General features: G+C 33.2%; 2 protein-coding genes across 5 annotated transcripts in view; both read right to left on the minus strand.

The window, feature by feature from the left end:
- The window catches only part of LOC126776908 (uncharacterized), a 75,525-nt gene that overhangs the window by 25,942 nt on the left and 24,363 nt on the right, over nucleotides 1-25,220 (minus strand). The window lies entirely within an intron of this gene.
- The window catches only part of LOC126776812 (protein kinase C and casein kinase substrate in neurons protein 1), a 109,312-nt gene that overhangs the window by 4,010 nt on the left and 80,082 nt on the right, over nucleotides 1-25,220 (minus strand). For 2 of the 4 annotated variants that reach the window (XM_050499610.1, XM_050499608.1), the window contains 3 exons: nucleotides 4,390-4,622; nucleotides 3,332-3,452; nucleotides 473-574 (listed from right to left, as the gene is read on the minus strand). In XM_050499610.1, the coding sequence (XP_050355567.1) occupies nucleotides 473-574; nucleotides 3,332-3,452; nucleotides 4,390-4,622 (456 nt within the window). The remainder of the gene's footprint in view (nucleotides 1-472; nucleotides 575-3,331; nucleotides 3,453-4,389; nucleotides 4,623-25,220) is intronic. The other 2 variants (XM_050499609.1, XM_050499612.1) reach the window with 2 other exon arrangements.

Raw genomic sequence — 25,220 nt, forward strand, 5'->3', positions numbered from 1 at the left:
TACTCAAAGACTTACTAAAGAGTTTTCATGCAAACATTCTCTATGGTATGCTAAGCAAAATACTAAATCGAACACTATATGCTCTTCATTCTCATTTAAATCCCAAAATTGGGCCTAACCACACTTCTAAACGATTCGATAAATAATATATTAAACTCGAGACAATCAACCTGCCGCTTACTTTAACAACATCACATAAAAATGTGTTTAGCCCCGATTTGACTTAAAATATAACATTAACGCGAACAGAAAATCACATAAAAGATTCAATTAAAAAACAAAATCTCAAGAAATATCTTTTCAATACATAATTCGCTGTTCACGAAAACTTATAGATTATATTAAAAACAACTTTGTCGTCTCGCTTGAAAGCTGCTTAAGAAATGTTTGAAAGAGATAAAAAAAAATATTGGAAATATATGTTTATGAGCAAATGTTTCGAGCGAGACCCAAAGAGTCTCTCGGGACGTACGTCTTCGCTGACTGGTCGCTGGTTGAGGAGCGTGATGGGCCCGGTGGGAAGGCTCTCCTTGGACTTTCCTTTCGCGATGTCCCGGAACTCCTCAGTGTATTCCTGGGTCGAGACACGCGGTCACAAGCGTCCGTGAACGAGCGACACGTTGGGACATACATTAGGCCACTTTAGTGGATAATATTTCGTTCAACGGGTTGGAACGGTTTCACTGTTTTTTGACTAACCGACAGTGTGTACCTTAAGTTCAGTATTGATACATTTTGATAAATGTTACAAATGTTTAATCAAGGCAATGTTTAGTCGATGATCACCTCGTGATGTTCCAACGTGTCGGCGCGTTCGTGATGGCAAAATCAAAATAACAAAATCAATGATTAAATAAAAAGAAAATAAACACTTTTCAAACAAAGCCGGTGTTCATTAGGGGGCGACATCAAGCATTACACTCAGGTGTTTGTGACAAGTGACGGGTTGCAATTGACCAGGCTTCAAAAATGATATGAGAATTTGCATCGTATTCAATTGGGATAAGTGTTCTTTAAATTACAACAGGACTACTGTAAAAAATACATCTATTGCATTGATAGTATAACATAAGTATTTAAGTTTATTAATTTTATGATTTTTTTTTATGTATAAAATGAAGATTTTTTTTGTTTCCTTGTTTTCATTGCATGTATTAATTGCTAAATCTACTTTAATGTAATTGATTTATATAGTATGACTGTGTAGCTAGAATTGACAGTTGTTGTATGCTTCTGTTTATTATCGGCTTTACTTATAAACGTTACTTAGCCGCTGTTAAGTCAAACACTAATTTAGCTCTTTCTGTCATTATTGATTTGACATTCGAAAGAAAGAGACAACATTGTTTAACTAATTACTCGCTAAACAATATTTATATGTAAGGCCGTAAATGATTAATTCTAATTTATACTAAATATTACATTTATTGAAATCAATTTATCAAGTGTTTTGTCTTTTTAAATAATTCGTTTAGTTTATGAAGTAATTTTAATTACCTTATTTAACCGTGAAAGAATAATTGGTTTTGAATTTGTTTTTGATACGGCGTTGTGGGTGAATTTCGAGAACAACATTACAAGTGCTGACATAGTGTTCACTAGATAGCGAAATATCTTGTATCGGTTTCATATTATTTGCACAATCTAATCGTTCATGAGTGTTTCATCAAAACGGAAAGTGTATGGGTGCCGGCGATCCTTTGCAAATAAACAGCACGATCAATCACTCCTTATTGTATCGCAAGTTGCCCAAGCCGGTGGTCTGTGCGGGGATTTCTTTAACCGATGTTTGTGGAACTAATGAACGATTAATGGTGACATTTGATTTTTGTGCATTGAATTTATGTATATTTATATTAGGCGATTGTCAGAGCTGCGTTACTTGTAGAATGGGTGTTTTGGTAATGAAGGAATATCAATTTTGTTTTTTTCCAGTGAACTGTTAACCAATGCTGCAGGAATATGTTTCTATCATCTATAACGAATAATTGGGAAGTTTTGAATTCGTTGCCTCTAGTGATTTCGTGTGGGTGCCCTTTAAATACCAATTGAGTCTTTATCTTTCTCACAACCATCAGCTCTGCTAACCGTCCCAACACCGTGGCGTACCATGAACGCGACATTATAACAACGTCCGTCGTTGTACACGCTAGTCGTGTCCGACGGCGCCACTCTGCTTTCCCTCTCATCACCGAAGCAGATGGTCGGAAGGGCACGGCGGAATCTCCTCTGAGCTCGTGACCACATGGCTCTGATGGGTATGGATCGTGGTCGGGCGGTCATGCGCGCTAACACCGCTGTAGCGGCGGCAGGAAGGTATTTGTAACGTGGTTCGGTGGTCTCCGGCGGTTCGTCCTTTCAACGTTAAGATGGTGGCTAACTTTCAAATAGCTTATGATTTTATTCAATTATTATTTATAAAACGTTCAAAATTAAAAATGAATTAAATATTTTTTTATACTTTGATTGAAAATTTTCGCAAAGCAATGTTTCGTTTAATGAAAATATACCTTGACATAATCATTATATGGTCCTTTTAATAAATATGTATTATTTTAATTTTCTTTCTAGTTTAAATATTACCTGTTTCCACAACGTCGCCTTACATTACTTAATAAAGGGCTGACGATATATCCCTTAGGGAGCACTTTAGGAAATTGATACCTATTTGATACTACGAGAGCGCTGTCAATCCTGGCTACACTTTGCTATACACAATACCTTACGAAGGATTATTATATTATTTTATTTGACGTAATATTTCTCACAAGAAAATGTTATCAATATATTTGAATAATAACATTTTTAATTTTAGAGTTATTTAAAATATTATATATAAATAGCTTTAAATTTTTATATTTCAAATGGATATTATTTTCGAGGATCAGAGCTGAAATCTGCATATAAAGATTTCGAGTTAAGTCTACTGTTGAGTTAGGCACTTAACGGTCGTATCGTAACGTTCCGCAATCGTTGGCGCTAACTCAAACATAGTATTGTCAATATTGAAATTAGCGTTGACTAAAGAAAATTCGAAGGTCGCTAAAGCGTCTCTACTGGATCCAATGTTAGAATATCGTTCGATTTATAAGCAGGCAGTTCACCGATCGCGATCTAAATGATTAAACCAATAAGAAGAGAAGAGAAAGAGGATAATCTTAATTTGCATGCTCTAAGGATCTAGACACGTCTAACCTATCTATACTAGATCGAAAGCATTCAGTTAATCATTGCATACATAACGATATAATTGCATATATAGCTATGCATTGCTGTGTAAGTAGGGGAGGTCGGGAGGGCGGGAGGCAGGCTGGTGGTAGATGGAATTTACCTCGAACTGCGGCCACGCCATAGCCATGTTAACTCCGTGATTATTGGCCCACCATTTCAGGTCCTTCTGGTGGTCCGCGTTGTTTATTGTGTGGTGGAATTCTTCGTATATTTGTGGTAATCTGTAACAGCATTATTCTTCCCTATAAAACTAATAAGATTTTTACGTAAAGTAAAACACAATTAATAAAATAACCTAAGTCACGGAGCCTTACATAACCCATTGCCCAGTAGTCAGAGCAACTTGGTAGGACGCCTAAGGTGTGATTTTGAAATTCATGTAAACGCTTTTCAAATCCAAAACCGATTCGATTTAAAAATAATACAATATGTTTCTAAATAAAATAATACACGACTAATTTGAATTATATTATTAGTAGAAATTAATGATTTAATGAAACAATCTCAAAAGTAATGTACGAAGAGGCAACAGAAATTTGATTGATTTATCAAAATTAAGAAAAGGCGTGAAGAGAAATTATCATAGAGATGGTTTATCACATGTACGTCAAAGACCACGCAATATTTGAAGTTTCGCCTTACATTCTTAATGTTTGCAAATAGATTACTACGCGTTTATTTGCACAGTCTGCGCAGCGTTACATCGCAAACAGTGCATGTTAGCTCGACTCTCACGGGCTTACTGACGTCTATTTACGGATTTACTTGAATTATATTTGCATATTAATAAAACGGTTCTATTATTCCTGAGTGTGAACTAATAAAAGAAACTAGCAGTGAATCTAGAATTTTGCATTGCTACGCAAGTTGAAGCCGAGATCTTGAGTGTCAGAAAAAATCCGCCACATGTGTATCAGCCAGCTCACATTGAAGCAAAGTGGTGGTATATACACAAACCTCATCCTCAAATGAGGAGACTTTAGCCACTACAGGGAGTGGTACATTTACATGCTGTTAAATTTCGTTTTACGTTACGCAAGTTACTTAAGTTACCCTTCGAAAAAATCTAGATATATTAATCGTGCAATATTATCAGTGTTAAAAGAGAAGTAAAAAGTGTTAACTTTTCGTGTAATCGAAATAAATAAAGTCACTTACGTCGGTTCCTTGCTAATGTCCAAGCATTTGTGGAAACTGAAGAGTACATCCTTGAAGAACGTTAGCCGCTGCGCCTCCATCTGCTGGCAGCGGTCGAAGACTGTCGTCATGTCTTCTATGTAGCGCGGGTTGTACGCCGTGATCTCCGCCAGTGCCGCTTGGTATTTATCGCGATTCTTCGAAACATCATCTCGACATTTGGCAACTCGTTCTGCCATTTTCTTTACCTGAATCAAAAGGTTTAAATCACGATTACGATGGTATGTTAAAAATAAATTATTTTTAAATAGAAAAACAATCAATTTATTCCTGGACATATATGGCACATATTGGTCGATGTTTTATTCCCATTATAATAAATAGGGGATATAGACGCATATACTTGTAATATGCGTCTATATCCCCTGTTTTAATAGGTGTATACTATATAAATTATATATAATACAATTTTAAATAATACATAATTTTTGGTGTTTCCTAAAAATAATAAAATATTTTTTATATGTTCCATTGTAAGTGATATGAGGTTATTTAAACGTTGGAAACTCCCCGAGAGTATTTAACTTATACGAAACAAAATGAACTTTTAAGCTCCTGGGAAGTCCAGAACTACGTTTTATTCCATACAAATATTAACCAAACGACTGTAAAAACTAAGTTGAACATTAAAACGAAGATACTGAATAAAAAATTTACTTATTTTATTTTATTCTAGTCATAATGAACGCTGGCAAATGGCATGACAGGCTGGCACCCAATGCTAAGTGGTTACATCTGCATTTATATGTAGGCCCTGTTTAAAATAATATAAAGTATTGCTTACACCGTGAATACACCGCAAACCATCTACATCAGATTTGATGATAAGAATAATAAAGTTATTACATATCGTATAAGATATTACAAGTATATTACCTTCTTTTAGTTAAAATAGGTAGCCAGACTATCAAAGGGGACACTTGATGGTAATGGTCACCACAGCCCATTGATATTGCCACTAAGAAATATTAATCATTCCTTATAACGTCAATGCGCCACTAGCTTTGCAAATCAAGATGTTACGTCTCTTGAGCCTGTAGTTACACTGGCCCTTCAAACCAAAACACAACGATGCTAATTTTTGCTGTTTGGCATTAGTATAGTATATGATGACTGCCAAAAAGCCTTACCGCCAATTAAAATGTCAAAAGGTATTCTAGATTTTAATACGGATATGACGGACGTTCGAAAACGAGGTGCATTAAAATAATCCAATTACTCAAACGCATAGTATAAATCAGAATTACTGCATCAAATTATAATAGTACTACTATGAATTATGTTCAATACAACAGATATATTAACTATTCAATGATTAAAAACTGTTCTTTTATTTCAATGTTCAATATTCGGGAAACAATAATCAAATTTATAAACGTTACGCTGCCATTTCCGGAATGTAGATTAAATCCAAATAAACTTAATACAAAGTAACTCTTTTACTTACACGGATTATAATAAATACATTCATATCCTGTATCGCAATCAATCAATCAATACTATAAAATATCTCCTGAAAAACTCACACAATCTCAAAATTAATAAATAACTAGCACTACTTTGTAAAGTAACTACGTCACGAGCGACACACGCGTAGACAAATCACCTTTCGAGCCGTACGTGCATCGTGTAGCACTTGTCGTTTATTCTATATATTTTCATCAGCAAACGTTTTCATTGGAAGTGACAACTATCTACTATTTACATATCTATGGTAATTTTGTATGATTTATGTGGAGCGGAATTCATACTCCACCGAATTTATGTTTTCCTCGCCATATATTATTTATAGTTTATTTATTTTTTATATATAAATCAAATGAATTTAAATAACGCTAGTATTTGTGTAAAAGGTCTTATGTCAATGAAACGTTTTCATTGTTGAATTTAATGCGTTCATACGTCAAGATTTTTTTATACATTCCTTTATCATTCATTCATTAATTCATTCAATAAATTTCTCCTCACTAGTCTAACTCAAATGTCATGTCAATTCAAGGTCAAAGTTGTTTATTTACCTTATTTCCTATTCCCATTGGAAAAGACTGTACACATATTTAACACATAGCCTTTGCAGTATCGACATAGATATTTCTGTAATGAATAAATGGTTATGTAAATAGTCGACTGTTTACAAAGTTCTGTGCATCTAGCTCTAAAGTTGTGAACAAATGTCCTTACCAGTATGTATCGCTGTTGCGGGTTAAAAAAGAAAATTAAAAGTATTATTAGTAGATATTTAAAAATAATATAATTTGCTTTAAAAAAATGGGGCATTGGCTGCGTTTGAGGGACAGAAGCGTGAGTGATAACCGATGTTTTACATTGCATGACACATAAATTTATTAAAATGTCAGCTTTAATATTAATTACAAGTGAAGTTCATTATTTACAATCCTGTAACAGTACTTTAAATGAAATTGTAAATAAGTCTACGTAAGATAGATAAGATTATTCTCCTGATTCGAATGTGGTCGGGACACAGGAAAGTAGTAGATTCTTGTTTCATGTATTTATCAAAAAAACACAAAGCTACGCTTTTCGTCAACCACCTCATCAGATTATATCGAAATTCAGCCTTTTGGCCAAAATTACATTACGTGTATTTCGAGGCAGTGTAACACTATCAATATCCTACACCCGGGATACATCTGAAAACTCCTTGACAGCAAAAAAAAACAATCAATTATTACAAGGGCAACCCGGATTTCGAACCCAGCACTTCGTTTTTTATATATACCTCGAAAACCAGATCTTATAGGTATTTTTACTGCGGTTATGACGTTACAAATATATATTTTCTATTATATTATATATTTTAGACTAAATTTTCTTGAAAATTTATGCGTAAAATAACTAAAAGATAGAAAAACAAAAAGCTCGGGAGACGTTAGACGGCATGATGTCAACACTCAAGTCGAGATTGTTGTCAAGCGTCATTCATACGCCGCCGAGTCAGCCGAGACGCGCTTCAGGGCCCGAGGGCTACCGCACCGTAAACAGACGGGCTTAGTCTGCATATCTAGGGATCATTTGTGATTCCCACTATGGACCTGACGTTTTTGTAACTTGTAGTCACTATCAATCGCATCGCTATAACTCATATGGGATAAACACTACCCTTTAAGCGATAAAAGTTTACATAATAAACATAATTTAACGGGAGAAATATAATTTGTATAACGCATCAAACATATAAAAACTGAAACTCCAAAAATACTAACTGAAAACTAGAAAAATGTATAATTATATAAAATTACAACATATTTTGATTTAGTAGACTTAAATCGTTATTTCTCCAATATCGCGTATATTTTACTAGTGGATACGATATTTGAACATCTATTTTAATTAACAATTTTATATCAGATACCCATTCATCAGATATTCTACCGCAAAACAGCAGTAATCGGTATTGTTGTGTTTCGGTTTGAAGGGTGAGTGAGCCAGTGTAATAACAGGCACAAGGGACATAATATCCTAGTTCCCAAGGTTGGTGGCGCATTGGCGAAGTAAGCGATGGTTAACATTTCTTCCAATGCCAATGTCTATGGGAGTTGGTGACCACTTACCATCAGGTGGCCCATAGGCTCGTCCGCCTACTTATACTATATAACTACTGCCTATAATATATATTAAAAACCTCTGTTAATTAAAATATATGGATGTTATATAAATATTTTAGAGACGGATATAAAAGTAGGTATAATATATTTGAACATACATAAGATTACGTAACTACATCTCAATTTAAAAGTTGTTGTTTTTTTTTAAATATTTTCGAATAAAATTTTATTTCAAGTATAAATAATTACCATGTAATACCAAGTAATAAACGTAATGATTAATTAGTATTTACTATACACAATGTATTTATTAGATATGAACTATCAAAAGTGATCTCAAAATAATTAAATTACGGCAATTTCATCTCACCACGATTGTAAATAATTTTAATGAAAACCCTGTTAACACGAAACTAAAAATCGATAAAGTGAAGTAGTCAGCTCGTGTGCGAAGAGGAACGAGCTACATACATCTGATTTTGATTCAATCAGTCGACTTACTACGGAACAATCTCTGATGAACTGTTCCACATAATTTAAGAATATTTCTTTATGCAAATTTGTTTTATAGTATCGTGTAAGAATTATAGTCTAGTACCGTAACAGCCTGTGAATGTCCCACGGCTGGGCTAAAGGCTTCCTCTCCCTTTTTTTGAGGATAAGGTTTGAAGCTTATTCCACCACGCTGCTCCAGAGCGGGTTGGTGGAATACACATGTGGCAAAATTTCAGTGAAATTAAACACATGCAGGTTTCTTTACGATGTTTTCCTTCACGGTAGAGCACGAGATGTATTATAATCACAAATTAAGCACATGAAAATTCAGTGGTGCTTGCCCGGGTTTGAACCCACGATCATCGGTTAAGATTCACGCGTTCTTACCACTGGGCCATTTTGACAGAATTATAGTACTTATTATTAATAATAAATAATAAACTTTTGAAACTATTTGTTACTCAATTTTGGTTATAAAATTTTGAAATTCTCATAACCATCTATTGACATTAATTTTAATTAATATAATAAATCCCGTATAATAAAAAAAATCTTTTATGCAAACCTTGACATATTATGACATAAACATGCCAAGATCATATTATATATTTGATGCTTTTTTGAGTTTCAAAAGATATCTAGCCGTTGTTGAAAAAAATACGTAAATTCTTGTTATACTTTGCTTTTTTGCACCTAAGATAGATCGCATGGAATATTACCGAAGATCGAAAATTATACAGCCAAGTTAAACAGCATTAGATAAGGTAAAATATATTAAGTTTGTATAATGTATAGTTTTATTAATAAAATGTATAGTTTGTTATATTAGTAGAAGTGGATAGACGTTATGATCATAAAAACGATGAAGATTCACTATGCTCCTTAAAAAACGTGACCTCGGCTCCGGAGCTATAGCAGTTTAAAGTTCATGTCAAGGTACATTCAAGGGCGCGTCTGAGGCTTCGTCCGGACTGCGAGCTGTTATTAAGAGACGTGATCGGAGGACAAATACCCGAGGGCCGGGTTACATGTACCTTCGTAATAAAAAAAGTTTAATATAAACGTAAGCATTTTATTAACAACTATTTTTATATTAGTTTGATATATCGTTGGCTATCATTTAAAGAGATAAAAACTATGTAAGCCTCAAAGCTTGGAACTTCATGGTCCACAATAAAACAATTAAACACTGCGAGGAACCGCATCAACTTATGTTACCTCGGCATTAACTTTTGAAGTGTATGAAGGCAAAGACGTAACCGAATTGTTTTTAAGAAGACAATTATCGCCTTTACGCTTAAACACAGATGATATAAACATAACGACTATTTCATCAAACAAACTATGTTTCTGAGCTATAACTGCCACTAAACATACATGTAAATGTTTCAATGAAACCGTTAGATTCAATTTGCAATTGTTGATCGTCCGCAGTAACCGGCGACGACGTCGCGACGCCTCTGTCTACGGTTGAAGTTTCATTTCCCGTCCCGACGTTTGTAGGTCAAACCGTATGCACTAACATAACTGCATACATATAATCGCACGTTTTATATACACTCACACATACACACATTTATACTAATATAAGACAATTAATTTTATTAATCTTGCTGCAGTTCATGTGGCAAGGACACTCATTATAACAGGTTTATAATAAAAATTAAACCAAAGTTTTTATATTCATACTTATCAATGTATGTTATGAGCAAAATGTTCGAATTAATTAAAGTAAATAATATTTTTAAATGTAAATATCTGTCATGGAATTATATTATATTGAGTAAGTAATAAAATAACAGCATTGAAAAATCCCACTACAGAGCAAAATATAAATCAAAGAGAAAGATAAAATTGTTATTTTTACATAGATTTGTTTTTATGCCAAAACGAGGTGTTTCTTCGTAAAATAATAGTGTTCTCCAAACCGATTTCGGCCACGGCGGCCAATCTCAAGAGAGATTAGTCAATTGCGCAGGAGATATTATAGTGCACAAGTGTGCGCAAACATGGGTGCACTCTCTATTCCCTAACTCTCATAATCAGATGGTACGGCACTCCGACATGAACGAAAAGAGTTCAAGCTTAAGACCAACGGCTTTACGTGTTTTCCAAGGCACGGGACACACTTCTAACTTCCAGACTTCAGGCTGCTACTGAGAATCTCGACAGATAAACTCATGATTTTTATTGGCCCGACCTGGGATTTGAGCTCAGGACCGCGAGGTCTGCGGCCTTACATGTAGCCACTAGACCAACGAGGCAGTCAAAAAATAAATACTACTGCTACTTCGTAAAATATAGATACAATAGAAATCCGAAAATTCGATTTTTATATGAAATAATACTACGACCAACGCTTCCGACTATTACATTATTTATTATTTACAAATACTTATGCTAACATTTTATCACTAGTCATTATTCCTACAATGTCGCACAGAATTTGTTCCGCGTGCTAATATTTCCATACTTATCATTTTTTAACTTAGAGTTTCAATGGAAACGCACCTTTAAATTGCATACAATTCGCAACAAGCCTCAGAACTGACACTAGAACGCCTGGAATGACACATTCATATTAATAACAACATATGTAATTATTTGGTTAAAACAAAATACATAGTCGTAGGTTATTTGTTCATTGTTCTCGACCCTGAATTAAATATTTCTACAACTACCATCAAATGACCCATTTACCGGTCTGCCTATCTATTTTCAATAAATATAAAAATAGCTCGAAATGAATTTTTTACGAAGCTTAGCTCAGCACCCGTACACCTATAATCTCCGTTTTTGTTAAGAAATATCTAGACATTTTCATAATCTCGAGTCGAGTGAAGACTATGCTCATTGGAGTTAGATAAGGCACGTCTTCGTAGGCAACGGCACGACCTCGCCAAACTTAATGAGTGCGTCGGCAACGTGAAATGTTCCTACGTTAGCATTAAGTTTAAAACTATTTTCTTAAAGTTATTAGTTCTTCATTAAGTTTAAAACGAATCCTCGTGACACGTGACTATTATGTTATATTCACCAGCTTGAAATTCAGTCCGAGACTAAGATCCTTCAAAATCTGCCATTTTTAACGTATAGAATACCTATTTTAGGTACAAATATAAAATCTTTTTAATTATTAAGTAGGAGTAATACTAAAAGTCACACGAAAAGCCTACACAAAATAAATAAAATGGCTGGAAGCTCGCAAGTAGCCATATTAAATGTGATTTGAGTGAGGTAAGTAAATTTAATTTTAATTATAGATTCCTGACAGCTTCTCTTTAACATTTATACATATATAGTGGATATTTATATTTGATATTTGAATCCAGAACTGTTAGTAGCTCTAGACGGTCCAGTCAGTCGGTCTACAATATTTAACCAACACTGTTAACTGCAACGTAAGACTACAAATTGTGTTCAGTTTGTTCAAGTGATATTTTCAAACTGCTTTATGATCACTATCACATTTATGTATCTACGAAAAAAAATATCGTCGAACTTATTTATCTAGAAAATTCGATCAGTTTAATGAAAACATATCATCGAATATTGTATCAGGATAAATACACTTCCGTTAAATGTTACCCCGTCAATATCACCGTATACCTGCCACGACCCAGTTAGTTACGTAAACGTAACACGAGAACCGTTCCGCGTGTTTGTGGTCGCGTGCGGAGCGGTCAACTATATGAAAATTGATCTAAAATTTTGAACTTATACACTGAATATTCGGGCCTGTTTTGTACGGTTTTGTTTAATACTAAAATGTAATATGTATAATGTATTGGTTTATAGTAAAGTGCTTTATGATTTTGTATAAAGTTTTATGGTATTATCTGACTCATTGTTTTAGTGGCCATTTTACGGCAGCATATCGTGATCCTAGGTTCGAATCCCAATTCGGGATGATAAGTGAATGTATTTTTTGTACAAAAAATTAAGCAATATCCTCGTGACGAAGTCGCAGGCACCAGCTATTTAAAATATAATACAATACCATACTTCTAAACGAGTTTTTATGTGTTTATTGAGTATTATATCTTCGTATAAAAATAAGAAAGAGTTGAATTTAAAAAATAAAAGTTTAAATGTAATATAACGGTTTATCTTTTATGAAAGAAGCTGTAGACTTTACTACTTTTAAAAGCGTTCGAGTACAAAGGAAAAATCTTATTACAACAAAACTGTTAGTTTCATTTTATAAATAAACTTGTACTAATTAAATAATCCTATAGAAGAAGACGTTTTATATAAAGAGAAGGAATTTTAATAATACACTTGAAATAAAAAAAATAAACTAAAGTAACAATCTAAGGCTCTCTTCTTTAGAGAAGACTGGAAAATTCAATTGTTTTACAAATTACTCACACAATTTTTTTTTTTTTACAGATGGGAAATTGAGTCATTTAATGTTAAGTGGTCACCACAGCTCATAGACCATGCAACCATTCCTTACATCGTCAATGCTTTACCAACTTTGGGAAGTAAGATGTTATGTCACGTGTGCTTGGAGATGATATGCCCTACACTGGAACGCAACCATACTAAGTAATTGCTGTTCAGCGGTAAAATATCTAATGAGTGGGTGGTACCTAGTCAGACAGGCTTGGAGAAAACCCTAGCACCTAATGAATAAATTAATAATACCCTATACTATAGTAAAAAATATATTTCAACAAGAAATTACGACATTAAAATAAACAATGCATTCATATTACTAGTGTTATCAACTTGATAAGGATTGAGGTAGTTATTGGTACGTTTGTTTATAGTTATCTGTTAAGTAACTATTTTATTTCAACAACAGATTGTCAGACAATCGACGACAATCGGTGTTTGAAGTAACTCAACTTGTTTGGAGACAACGAACAACTTATTTCAGCGTCGGCTGTCAATAATAAATACTTTACAAAAGTTGATAATAATGTCGCCGTCTTGTTTCTTATCCAAACTATAATTTAAGTATTTGAAGAAAATAGTGCTTTATAAATAAATCTATCATAATAAATAACAGAACACGATAGATTTATAATCGGGTAATAACTTAATCGAGTAATTTAGCGTTTACTAACAAGGCGTGTTATAAGCGCGTTTCCAAACGGTCCGTTACGTAGACGCGTTTTTAAAAACGAAAATTGGGGTTATTTGCTTACTAGTTATATGTATTGTACAAGGGTGTGTCGGTGGTTTAATAACGGACGGTATATTTTTATAACAAATACAAATTATAACGAACGTTTTTGTTCTCAAATTGAAAATTCTATAAATGCCAGCTTCTGGGTTAAGGCCTCGACTCCTTTCGAGGAGACGGTATAAAGTACATTCCATGCTGGTTGGTGAATACACAAGTAGAATTTTACTCGACACATGCAAGTTTCCTTATGATATTTTCTTTCACCGCCGAGAACGAGATAAATTATAAACATAAATTCTAGTTACGTCATTACGGTTACTTATGCCACACACGCGTTAATTTATATCCATTTAAATATTTTTTTAAATAATACACACACACAAATTTTATGTATATATATTATTATGGAAAAGTTCTGGTGTGCATCGTTCAAAAAAATAACGTTCAAATTAAAAAAAAAATAACTCTGCTAATCGTTTACAAAATATACGAAATTTGGATACTATTAAAATTAATTAAGATAAAAATGTATTCATTGCACACGAAGGAACACAAAACCTTGATATTGAAAATCGGTTAATAAATAACATAAATAATGTCGATGAAACATACGTGATATTATGTATTATCTGCTCGTATTGTGTACTAATTGCTTTTCGATTAAATTGTCGTTACATTACACATTTGTTATTAGTATTGTAATATGTTTTTGATCGGTCTTTATCAATTTTAACCGAAGGGTTAATTACTAATAAGATATAATTTTATGTAATTGAAATATGTAATTAATTATCCGAAATAAAGTTTTTTTAAACATTATATTTCTCACTTTTAAATTTTATATTGTTTATAAAAAATAAATTTAAGACCTAATTACGGAATAGATTTCGCTCTGAAATGTTCGAAACTAGAACATATTCTTGTCCGAAATTCTTACCCTTTGGTCTTATCTTCGCCACCGGCCGCTCACATCACACCGTACGCCGCTTAATATAGAAATGTACTGTATGGGTCTTTTTAAAACGCTGATGCTCGTTGGATTTCTCTATTTATTTCGACCCATTCAGCTTAGACGTCGTGTATAAAATTAAAAAAAAAAAACGCCTCGAGCACTGTTTATCAAGAGTTGTTGTCTCGATCACTTCGTTTTTCGCTGCTGAAATATCTATTGACTGCTGACGCTGTCTTTGACGTTAAAATACGTCGTCGATCGGAAATTTACGCTGAAGTCGTACATTAAATCTAAGCATTTAATAGGAGACACTAACCATATCTCTACCAACTATTCCATTATGTGTCATTTTAGGGTATCATATCATTTAAGGCATGCGACCGCTATAGCATTGCACACTGCCAACAGAAGCGCTGTGCTAATTAGAATAATTTATATTGCAATTAAATACAACAACTATATATTAATGAGTAAGGGCAGCATTTAAATAATGTACAATTTGTATATTTATTACATCACAGTAATATATATTGTATTGATATAAAAATAATATGTTTAATGCTGGTTTAACACAAACATACAATCAGACAAACTGTCACGCTGTCACGGATAACTGATGTTATTACGATTGTGTCAGTCTTGATGGTGTTATCGGAGTTGCGAGTGTAAATAATCGTATTTGATAGATATTCAAGACATGAGGTCTTCGAGGAAACTTTCAAGATTACGTTATTATTAAAAAAAACATGTCTCTTTGTAAATAGCTTTGAACTGTTCTCACTTTCATTATATTAGAACATCCGAATTAAATCCAAGTTCCTACAACAATAACAGCCTGTTAATGCTCGGTAAAGGTCTCCTCTCCCTTTTGAGGAGAAGGTTTGGAGCTTATTCCACCACGCTGCTCCAATGCGGATTGGTAGAATACACATGTGGGATAATTTCAATAAAATTAGACACATGCAGGTTTCCTCACGATGTTTTCCTTCACCGTCAAGCACGAGATGAATTATAATCACAAATTAAGCACATGAAAATTCAGTGAGCTTGCCGGGGTTTGAACCCACGATCGTTGGTTAAGATTCACGAGTTCTAACCACAAGGCCATCTCGGCTTTTTTTTCCTACAATACAGGTATAATGTGATCACTTTATAGTGCTTCGCTCTGATAATCTGAAATGATGCAAATCCGATAAGATTTTAAAGAGACAAAAGAGAGAGAGAGAGAGAGAGAGAGAGAGAGAGAGAGAGAGAGTAAAATGCTGTCATAAAGATTTTACTATACCGCCAGTTTGTTACTAAGATTATTTTCACAATAATATTTATTGCCCCAACAGCTTAGGACTTCAGGATGTGCGGTTCAGGATAAGCTACATAGCTCCAGATTCCATAGGAAAAGTAGGTAGGCGGACTTGCAAATGGACCACCTGATGGTAAGTGGTCACCACCAGCACACATCAACACTGTAAAAAATATTAACCATTCCTTACAACGTCAATGCACCACAAACCTTGGGAAGTAAGATTTTATGTCCCTTGTGCCGACGTATACTGGTTTACTCACCCTTCAAACCAGAACATTAAAATACCTAGTATTGCTGAGAATATATGATGAGTAGGTGGTACCTGCCCAGACAACCATAACATTAAGTAATTTTATTTCATACATCATTTTGTTTTCGAAATCCTTAGCCATTGATGACCAAATATAGCAAATATGTATTTACAAATGTATTCATAAAATCACCACGTTTAACGAACGGAATATCATACGCAATGCTTCGAACGCGATTGATGTTCAACACGCGATGTTGCAATCATTATGCAATGCATCCCGAACTGGTTGATACGCTGCCTCTACCGAATTCCTGAATAACTACTCATTATGTGGAACTTGCGAATAATCTCAAGCGTACGTAATACGCGAATTCGTTCGTTTTAGCTTTAGATAAAATTAATTAGCAAATTTATGTATGTATCAAAGACATATAGGGTACGGTGTCTTTGCATAAACACAAATATTGATACTATCTCCAAAAATAACTATTTATTTATAGAAAAAGAAAATTAATATGATTATTCGTATGTTATTTAATTTGACAAGTGTACGAAATACATTTCATAAAATAGTTTTCATTATTTTTTTCCCTTACATTTTGAAGTAAATTCATAATGTTGGTAACATTCACATTGGGTCGGTGTTGCGTGTTTCACAATAAAATAATTTGCGAAAAAATAAATAGGAGTAAGTGTACAATATAACCTAAATACTACAAATTTTTTATTTTTATTTTATGTTCATAAGTCCACAAAAGAAGATGACAATCAAAAAATTCAAATGATTACATTTCTCTTGATGTAGACACGACATGCGTTTTTGATTAAGTGCGAAAAAAGCGTCTAGTCTGTGACAGCAACAAAGACCTAAGTTTATAAGTTTTTTTAATAGCTAAATAATTTAATCTATCGAAACAGTTTTTTGATTTTTCAGTTGTTTATGATGCCTTTCCTTGGTAAATTCTATAAGAACAATAATATTTTAAAACAATATTATCTATCATAGATAAAAATATTGATGATTTAAACATATATGAGAAGATCATTGATCAATCAATTTACCATAGACAAATAACAAAATATGTCCAAGAATTTTTTTTTTACAAGATTTCCCATGACGTAGTATTATATGACGGTTGTTTTATGAACGTCGTTGAATTAAATAAATCATTTCTTTCTAATATTTAACTCGTTTGGTAGCTGAGTGATCATTGCGTGATCACTTTGGTAGTTGAACCATGCCATCGAAAAAGAAACGGGACATGTCTTTATATGGGTCGAATTAAATTGAATATAGATTAAATTTTCCATATTTAGCGTATTAAGCCTCAATGTTGTAAAATTACGTGTAAAATATTCACTTGATTTACGATTCTGTATTTTGTTTTTATTTATTATTTTGTTGTTATTCTGCAGAGCTGTGTCTTGAAGTTCAAGAACGATTTGTGTCAAACGTAATGACTTAGTTCATGGTGTGAGGTTAATAAAAACGTTTAGTTCTGCAATAAGAAACACTTATAATAATATATGTTTATATAATGAATAGTAAGTCTAAGAATTTATTTGTTACAAATATTATTTTGCTCTGATAGGCTTTACTGGTGGTAGGGCTTTGTGCAAGCTCGTCTGGGTAGGTACCACCCACTCATTAAATATTCTACCGCAAAACAGCAGTACTTGTTATTATTGTGTTCCGGTTTGAAGGGTGAGTGAGTCAGTGTAATTACAGGCACAAGGGACATAAAATCTTAGTTCCCAAGGTTGGTGGCGCATTGGCTATGTAAGCAATGGTTGACATTTCTTACAATGCCAATGTCTAAGTGCGTTTGGTGACCACTTACCATCAGGTGGCCCATATGCACATCCGCCTTCCTATTCTATAAAAAAAATATATATATCTGCAGTTTTTGTCATAAAAACGTATTTATTATACGAACGACTGTACTTAATTAGTAATGTACATATCAGCAATAGCACGGCGCCGCCAAGTGAGAGACTCGTAACAATTGTTCTAATGATAACAGATAATCTACAACGACTCGCTTCTGTGTGTTTTATTGCTCAAAAGAGATTTTTTATTTTAATATGATTCTTTCATTCATTTCATAAAAATAAATATGATGTAAATTGAAATAGCTTTAATATAATAATTATTACATAGTAAGTTCTCTACACCGTGAACAACTCAATTACGGCTTTGCACCCATTAAATCATGGTCTCCTAACTCTCTATTTACTTTCAATAGTCCGATCAAATTAAACTACTTGTCTTTTAGGAGATGTCGTTTTCATAAATTTAAAAATACGAAGGAACTATCATACTAAATCATCTTAAAATAACCAGCTTACTAAATTACCTTAGAAATATAGGATTTTATTTTTTATTTCAATTTACATACAATGCAAGTTTAATTGGATATCGTGACACTTGACCAACATAAATTTTCTTTATATTTTCATACACGTGTCGCCGAGAAGCCGAGAATAAAAGCCGAGATGCCCTAGTGGTTAGAACGCGTGAATCTTAACCGATGATCGTGGTTTCAAACCCGGGCAAGCACCACTGAATTTTCATGTGCTTAATTTGTGTTTATAATTCATCTCGTGCTTGACAGTGAAGGAAAACATCGTGAGAAAACCTGCATATGTCTAATTTCATTGAAATTATGCCACATGTGTATTCTACCAACCCGCATTGGAGCAGCATGGTGGAATAAGCTCCAAACCTTCTCCTCAAAAGGGAGAGGAGGCCTTAGCCCAGCAGTGGGCCATTAACAGGCTGTTACAGTTACACGTGTCGCTATATAATGAACCATGGTCACCCTAACCAGATATGTGTGCACGCATATAATTGGCTAATTACGATTGTACAGAGACAAACAATAGATAGGGGTGAGGTCACACAATCGTGAGAGGGTCTGCGTTTGTTACCGCGATTAGATAACAGATAAACCACGGAAGGCATCTTATGTAATTATTAGGCTTAAGAGAGATATATCGTTTTGTTGTATTGTTTCGTTTCTTTACATTTGTACAATGTTTTATTGCGTACTGTTTGTATGTGTTTGTTGTAAATTAGTTTCGTTATTGCGTTAAAGGTAGCTCAGTGCCTGTTTGTAATAATGTACCACATCAGTCCCGATCTCACTAGAGAAAAATATGTATTTGACGCATAATACTTTACGGGTAATGCGATAGATAAGCCAATTTTTAATATAATTTGAATTGAAACAAGAACTACAAGTACTAAAAAGAAGAAAATAAACTTTGAAGTAAATTAAACCCATCATTTTGCCACATTATGCAATTTTATAATATAATATATAAAAGTTTAGTAAAAATATAAAAAAATCGATATTTATTTATTTATTTATTTAAATTGTAGTGAACCATAGTACGAAATAATTATCACTGTACTTATAAGCTTAGGCAAAATTTAACCAACCTTCAAATTAATACCAAGTGAAACGACGTGTTTATTGCGTAAATAGATCTTTCTTAGGTTCGATATTAGCGAGTATAAATTTATAAATCGTCTGTTTATGATAAAAGGGCTTTTTTAGATAAATGTAACCGGCTACGCAGACGGTCTCGGCAGCTGCCGGCAGATGTTCTATTGATGTGTCCATGTGTACTCATCCGTAAATTTTTTAGAGGGTTGAAACTGGTACTATTCCAAAGTATAGATATTTTTTTCAATGTTACGTAACATGATCTATGAAACATGAATTTGGAAAAAGAATATACTCTTTAATTGGTTCTTGATAACGCTTTATCCAATAAAATTGATTTAGAATTCCGTAAAAATTGCTATTATTAAAAAAACCTTTACCTTTATTAAGAAAACCTTTGAATCTAAGCGAAAATTCATATCAACTGGAATTCATGCAATTTGAAATGAAAATAACTAAAACAAGTATTCACGTATGGCAACTGGCAACGTTGTGCAAATTTCAAAACTTTGCATCGTCCAACGTAGAGAGCAATTAACTTGTTTCGAGGTCCGCGCTCACTTCAAAGCTTAAACTTATTCCATTATACTATTTCATTTCGAGATCCTAGAAGTTTTGAGCAAGTCCCTAAGTTATCGATGTGTGTGTACACTTTATATGTATATAAATAATATTTGTGTTAATTTTGTATAAACGAATCCTGTGTGGATTCGTTTATATAAAATCACGAATTTGACATATTTACTAGTACTTTAAATATGAAGTATATTTCATTTATAATATTTTCAAATTTATTTTTTCTGCTGACATGAATTTTAATAAATATCGGTATGGAGATAGTGTTATATGAGTACAATGTATCATGAGACAAGATGAAAATCCACTCGGGACGCTAATAAATTATTGGGTTTTGACAAAAGGAAACACAACTCGTAAAAGCACATAAAGACGTTAGTCTTACTTACTTACTATTTTCTCGAAAACTCTTCTTTAATGACATTACTTTTGTACCAATTCACATCTGTATCCTCATTCTTTCTTTTCACTTGTTTAAGTGTAGTGCATATTAGTTACTGTACCATTCATCACTACCAAGCCGTGTTGGAGCAGCGCGGTGGAATAAGCTTAAACCTTCAAACCAAGCTGCTCAAAGGGAGGGGGAGGCATTAGTCCAGCAGTGAGACTTTACAGGCTGCTACTTTATTACATTGTATTCTAACAACATATTATCAATAAGCGTGGATATATTTTCTATTTAATTTAAATAAATATTATCGTTACTATGTCAGGGATGATGGTATCACGCGATCTTAGATCTTACATTAAGATAATGCATTGATAAGGCGAATCGTTTAGAACGACCTTTGTTACGAATTAATTATGGAAATTCATTCTGTAATAACATTCAATTAGATGAGATTGGGGTCGCGATTATCGTTACCATATTAAAACGTAGCAATTGTTCAACAAATGCTTATAATACATTAAGCTAAATTTGTAGGTATGTTTAGATTCATATTATAAATTAAGTTGATTTAATTATTTGCAATTGTACTGTCACATACTGCTAGTTATCTCTTTAAAGAGAAAAATAAAGAGCTTATACCAGTCAGTTTTCATCGGTGTTAAAGCTTTATGCTGACCCGTCTGGGTAGATGCCCATTTGATCGTCAGACTTTCGAAAATATATACTAAGCTAATTTTTAGATAAACCGTCTCTTTATGTAAACTTTCCTGTGAAGGAAAACCTTTACTGTCGACAGTGAATGGATTGTAGAACTTAAGGCTTCGAATCGTCCCTAGGTAACCTTATTTTAGATATGCTCTTTATTCTTTATTTCATAAACTTTAAGATGAAGTTTAAAAGATACAATGTGCGAATATTGCGTACATTTAGCATCGATATACAGTCAGTGTCAGTGCGTGTTACGTGGAAGTCTGTTATTTTTATTAGTGTAAATTTACACTAATGTTTTTTTTAAATATATATTTTTGTTTCAGTAACTGTAACAGCCTGTTAATGTCCCACTGCTGGGCTAAGGGCTCCTCTCCCTTTTGAGGAGAAGGTTTGGAGCTTATTCCACCATGCTGCTCCAATGCGGGTTGGTAGAATACACACGTGGCAGGATTTCAATGAAATTAGACGCATCCAGGTTTCCTCACGATGTTTTCCTTCACCGTCAAGCATGAGATGAATTATAAACACAAATTAAACACATGAAAATTCAGTGGTGCTTGCCCGGGTTGAACCCACGATCATCGGTTAAGATTCACGCGTTTGAACCACCGCTATTTGATCACTGATATTTTTGTTTATGGATTAATATTAAAAATCCTTAAGACTTTCAAACAGAATATGAATATTTGAATATCTGTCTTATCAAATGTAATGTATATTGAAAACGGTTTTCGAGTTGTCAAGTGCACGGCTTTGAAGACCGTGACACAACATTTAATTTCACAAATTGTTTCGCGAAAATGTTTGGTTTTTCCTCGTTTCACACAAAATCGAATTATTGCTTGAATTGTTTAAAATAATTTCAGATCAAAGCATTAATATAATTTCGGATCCTTCTTCGAAACACCGAGCGTTGCACGTTTATTTAAATTTTATATGTATTTCTGCGAAACAATTAAGTATCACAAAAACTCGTGGTATTTTCCTGTAAGCGACTGCTTTTGGTTTTTAATCATTTATGTATCTGTATAAGCGTTGTTGATTGATCTCAATAAACTTTATATCGTGTGCCACAAAAAGAACGAAAAAAAAAATGCTTTCCTACAATGTTAAGTCAAATAAGTTCATTTTAAAAGGACCGCTCCTTGAATGCAAGTAGATATTTATTTACTAAATCAGAATTTTACGTTTTGTAATCCTTGTTGCATGTACGCTTTTTTATTGTTCTACCCATCATACACATACAACTTTAAATATACTGTGTGTATACAACATACCTACTGTATTTCCTAATAGGTACAAAGTTGGTGTCTTGAAATCCAGAGTAAACAGGTTTCTTCTAGGCAAGCACGCTACATCCTAGATCGTGTCGATGCTTAACATCTAGCAAGTCAACGGTCAAACGCAAAAAAAAAACAATACTGGGCAGGATGCTTTAGGAAAAAGTTTAACAAAAAAGAAAAACATTCCCGTATGAAAGGATTTTCGTCAATATGTGAAAAAAGATACTTTATACACTGACTATATAACAACATTAAACCGGTACGGTTTTGTGGTATGGTATGGTTTATATCGTATTGAAAAGAAAATGCTTATTAGATGTACTTGTCACTCATTCAGGAGAGAAATAACTCAATTGAGTTGATCAGATATGAACCAACAATATTCGATTCAATCAATCAATGTGTTTCATCAAACATTATCATTCACTTTGTCATTAATTACTTTGTTGTTAAAAATTCGTATACATCATATTTTTTTTATTTACTTAAAAAATAATTTAAACACGAAGACGTAGTGCCGGCAACCTCTAGTTTGAGCAGAAATATGTAGGTAGCGGAGATCAGATGCACGTGTTCCTAATTTATAGTACTTACTCTTCAGCTCGCGGGGTTCATGACGTAAGAGGCTGAAGAGTTCTATCAAATCTAGATGCGTTTATTTTTGGAAACTACATTTATTATAAGTTTTGCATAAAACAATTGAATCAATGAATTATTAAATTTAAATTTAAATGTTTTCAAATTATTTTATTATGTATTAACGTGGATCAAAATCCAGGGGTATTCAAATTCAACTAATCAATCAACGGTTCCGATTCTATTCCGATCCAACTTCTACCGAACCGCAACTGAATTGTTGTTTTAGTAAAATAGGAAAAACAAAGCTTGCGTTTCGATTCGATTACGATAAAAAAACAATTTGTTATAAGGATTAAGCCTCTTGTAAGCAGTATTGAGTGTTCACATACCTTGCGGAAGTTAGTTCCAAAAGCTTCTGAAAAATAGACGCCTTTTCCCAGTAGGTACTTTAATGACTTTTATCGACATGTTCATTGAGTTTCTTTTAGAGAAAATCTAAATTTTCATTTTTTATAAAAAAGGAAAATCTTTCTGAAATGTCCCGACGACACACAAAGAGCCGACAGAATCGACGTATACTTGCAAAGGAAACTGCCAGCGGCATTCGCTCGGGTACTTCAAAAGTAGAGTTACCAGTTTTTAAAACATTTTATCGGGATTAATTATTTAAACTAAGTGTACTCTTCAAATAACAATGACACCTAATTATGTTTTATTTAATAACTCTTTATAATAAATATTAATTCGATTTAATTACATATTAAAATGAAAATAAATAAATAAACAAGATCTCATTAAAAATTAAAAACGCTTTATTGCCTTCAATTATAACTTATAAACAATATATTTTGGTTCACCAAACATACATACATACGTATTCAATACTTTTGATAGAAATAAATGATCAATTTATTGTGATACTAGTTTCAGCGCGCGGCTTCGTCCACGTGTGAGGGGGAAGGCAAGATGTAGGTACTCTATGTCCTTTTCTAGACCCCTGACAACGAGTATGCAAAATTGCATGATTATCGGTTGAGTAGATAAGATGTGAAAGCATAACAAACCAACAAAACAAACAAACTCACTTTTACGTATTAAACGTATTTATTTAAATATTTTATGATTCGAAGGTTTATGTGTTAAATGGTTCCCCTATTCGGTCGGATATAAATTTAAAGTATCGGGATGTGTCCGATAAGTCCCTACAATATGGCAGCCGTACGGAGCGGAAAACATCGCTCGTCTCTACGGTACAATCAGCTTTGTAACGGAGTAAAGCGTTTGACTGAAGTGATTAGGAAAAAAAATGTCATTTACTTTATAAAACGATCGTGTATAACATTGTATTTTGCTTATATATTTTTGCAAACATATTTATTGATCGTAATGAAATGGACAGTCAGCTACAATATCAATATCAAAAAATAAGTCTAATCTAAAAAAATATTTAAAGTAAAATCAAATCATCTAAGCATCGATTAAAACGAATCTATGCTAATCTTAACTAATATTATAAATGCACGAAGAAAGTAACTTAGTCTGTCTGTTACGCTTAACCACTACCACTGAACCAAATTTGATGAAATTTTCTAAGAAGCAAGCTTGAACCCCAAGGAAGGACATTGGCTGTTTTTTATACATTACACCTCCCCTCTATCTTATAGGGCGGGCGAAAACTAGTTTAATATTAAGTAAAAAGTAATATCACTAAATATGCCACTTCTAAGGGCTAAAGCCTTCTCTCCTTTTTAAGAGAAGGCACGAGCACGAGATAAATTACAAACACAAATTAAGAACATGAAAATTCAGCGGTGGTCGAACCCGCAATCTTCGGTTAAGATTCACGTGTTCTAACCTAATTTACTAAAATATATACTCTGTAGGCTGGTTATTTTGTAATATAAAATTATAGGAAAAGTATTCTAAGTACGAGCACGATAAATCGATTTTAATATATTATAATTAACAATAGTAAACAGTAACAGCCTGTGAATGTACCACAGCTGGGCTAAGGACTCCTCTCTTTTTTTTTGTTAACTGATGAATCTTAGTAGTTAACAAACTACTAAGATTCATCAGTTTTTTGTTTCGCAT

Source organism: Nymphalis io, chromosome 21, assembly GCF_905147045.1.
Source record: "Nymphalis io chromosome 21, ilAglIoxx1.1, whole genome shotgun sequence".
In the NCBI taxonomy this organism is placed as follows: Eukaryota; Metazoa; Arthropoda; class Insecta; order Lepidoptera; family Nymphalidae; genus Nymphalis; species Nymphalis io.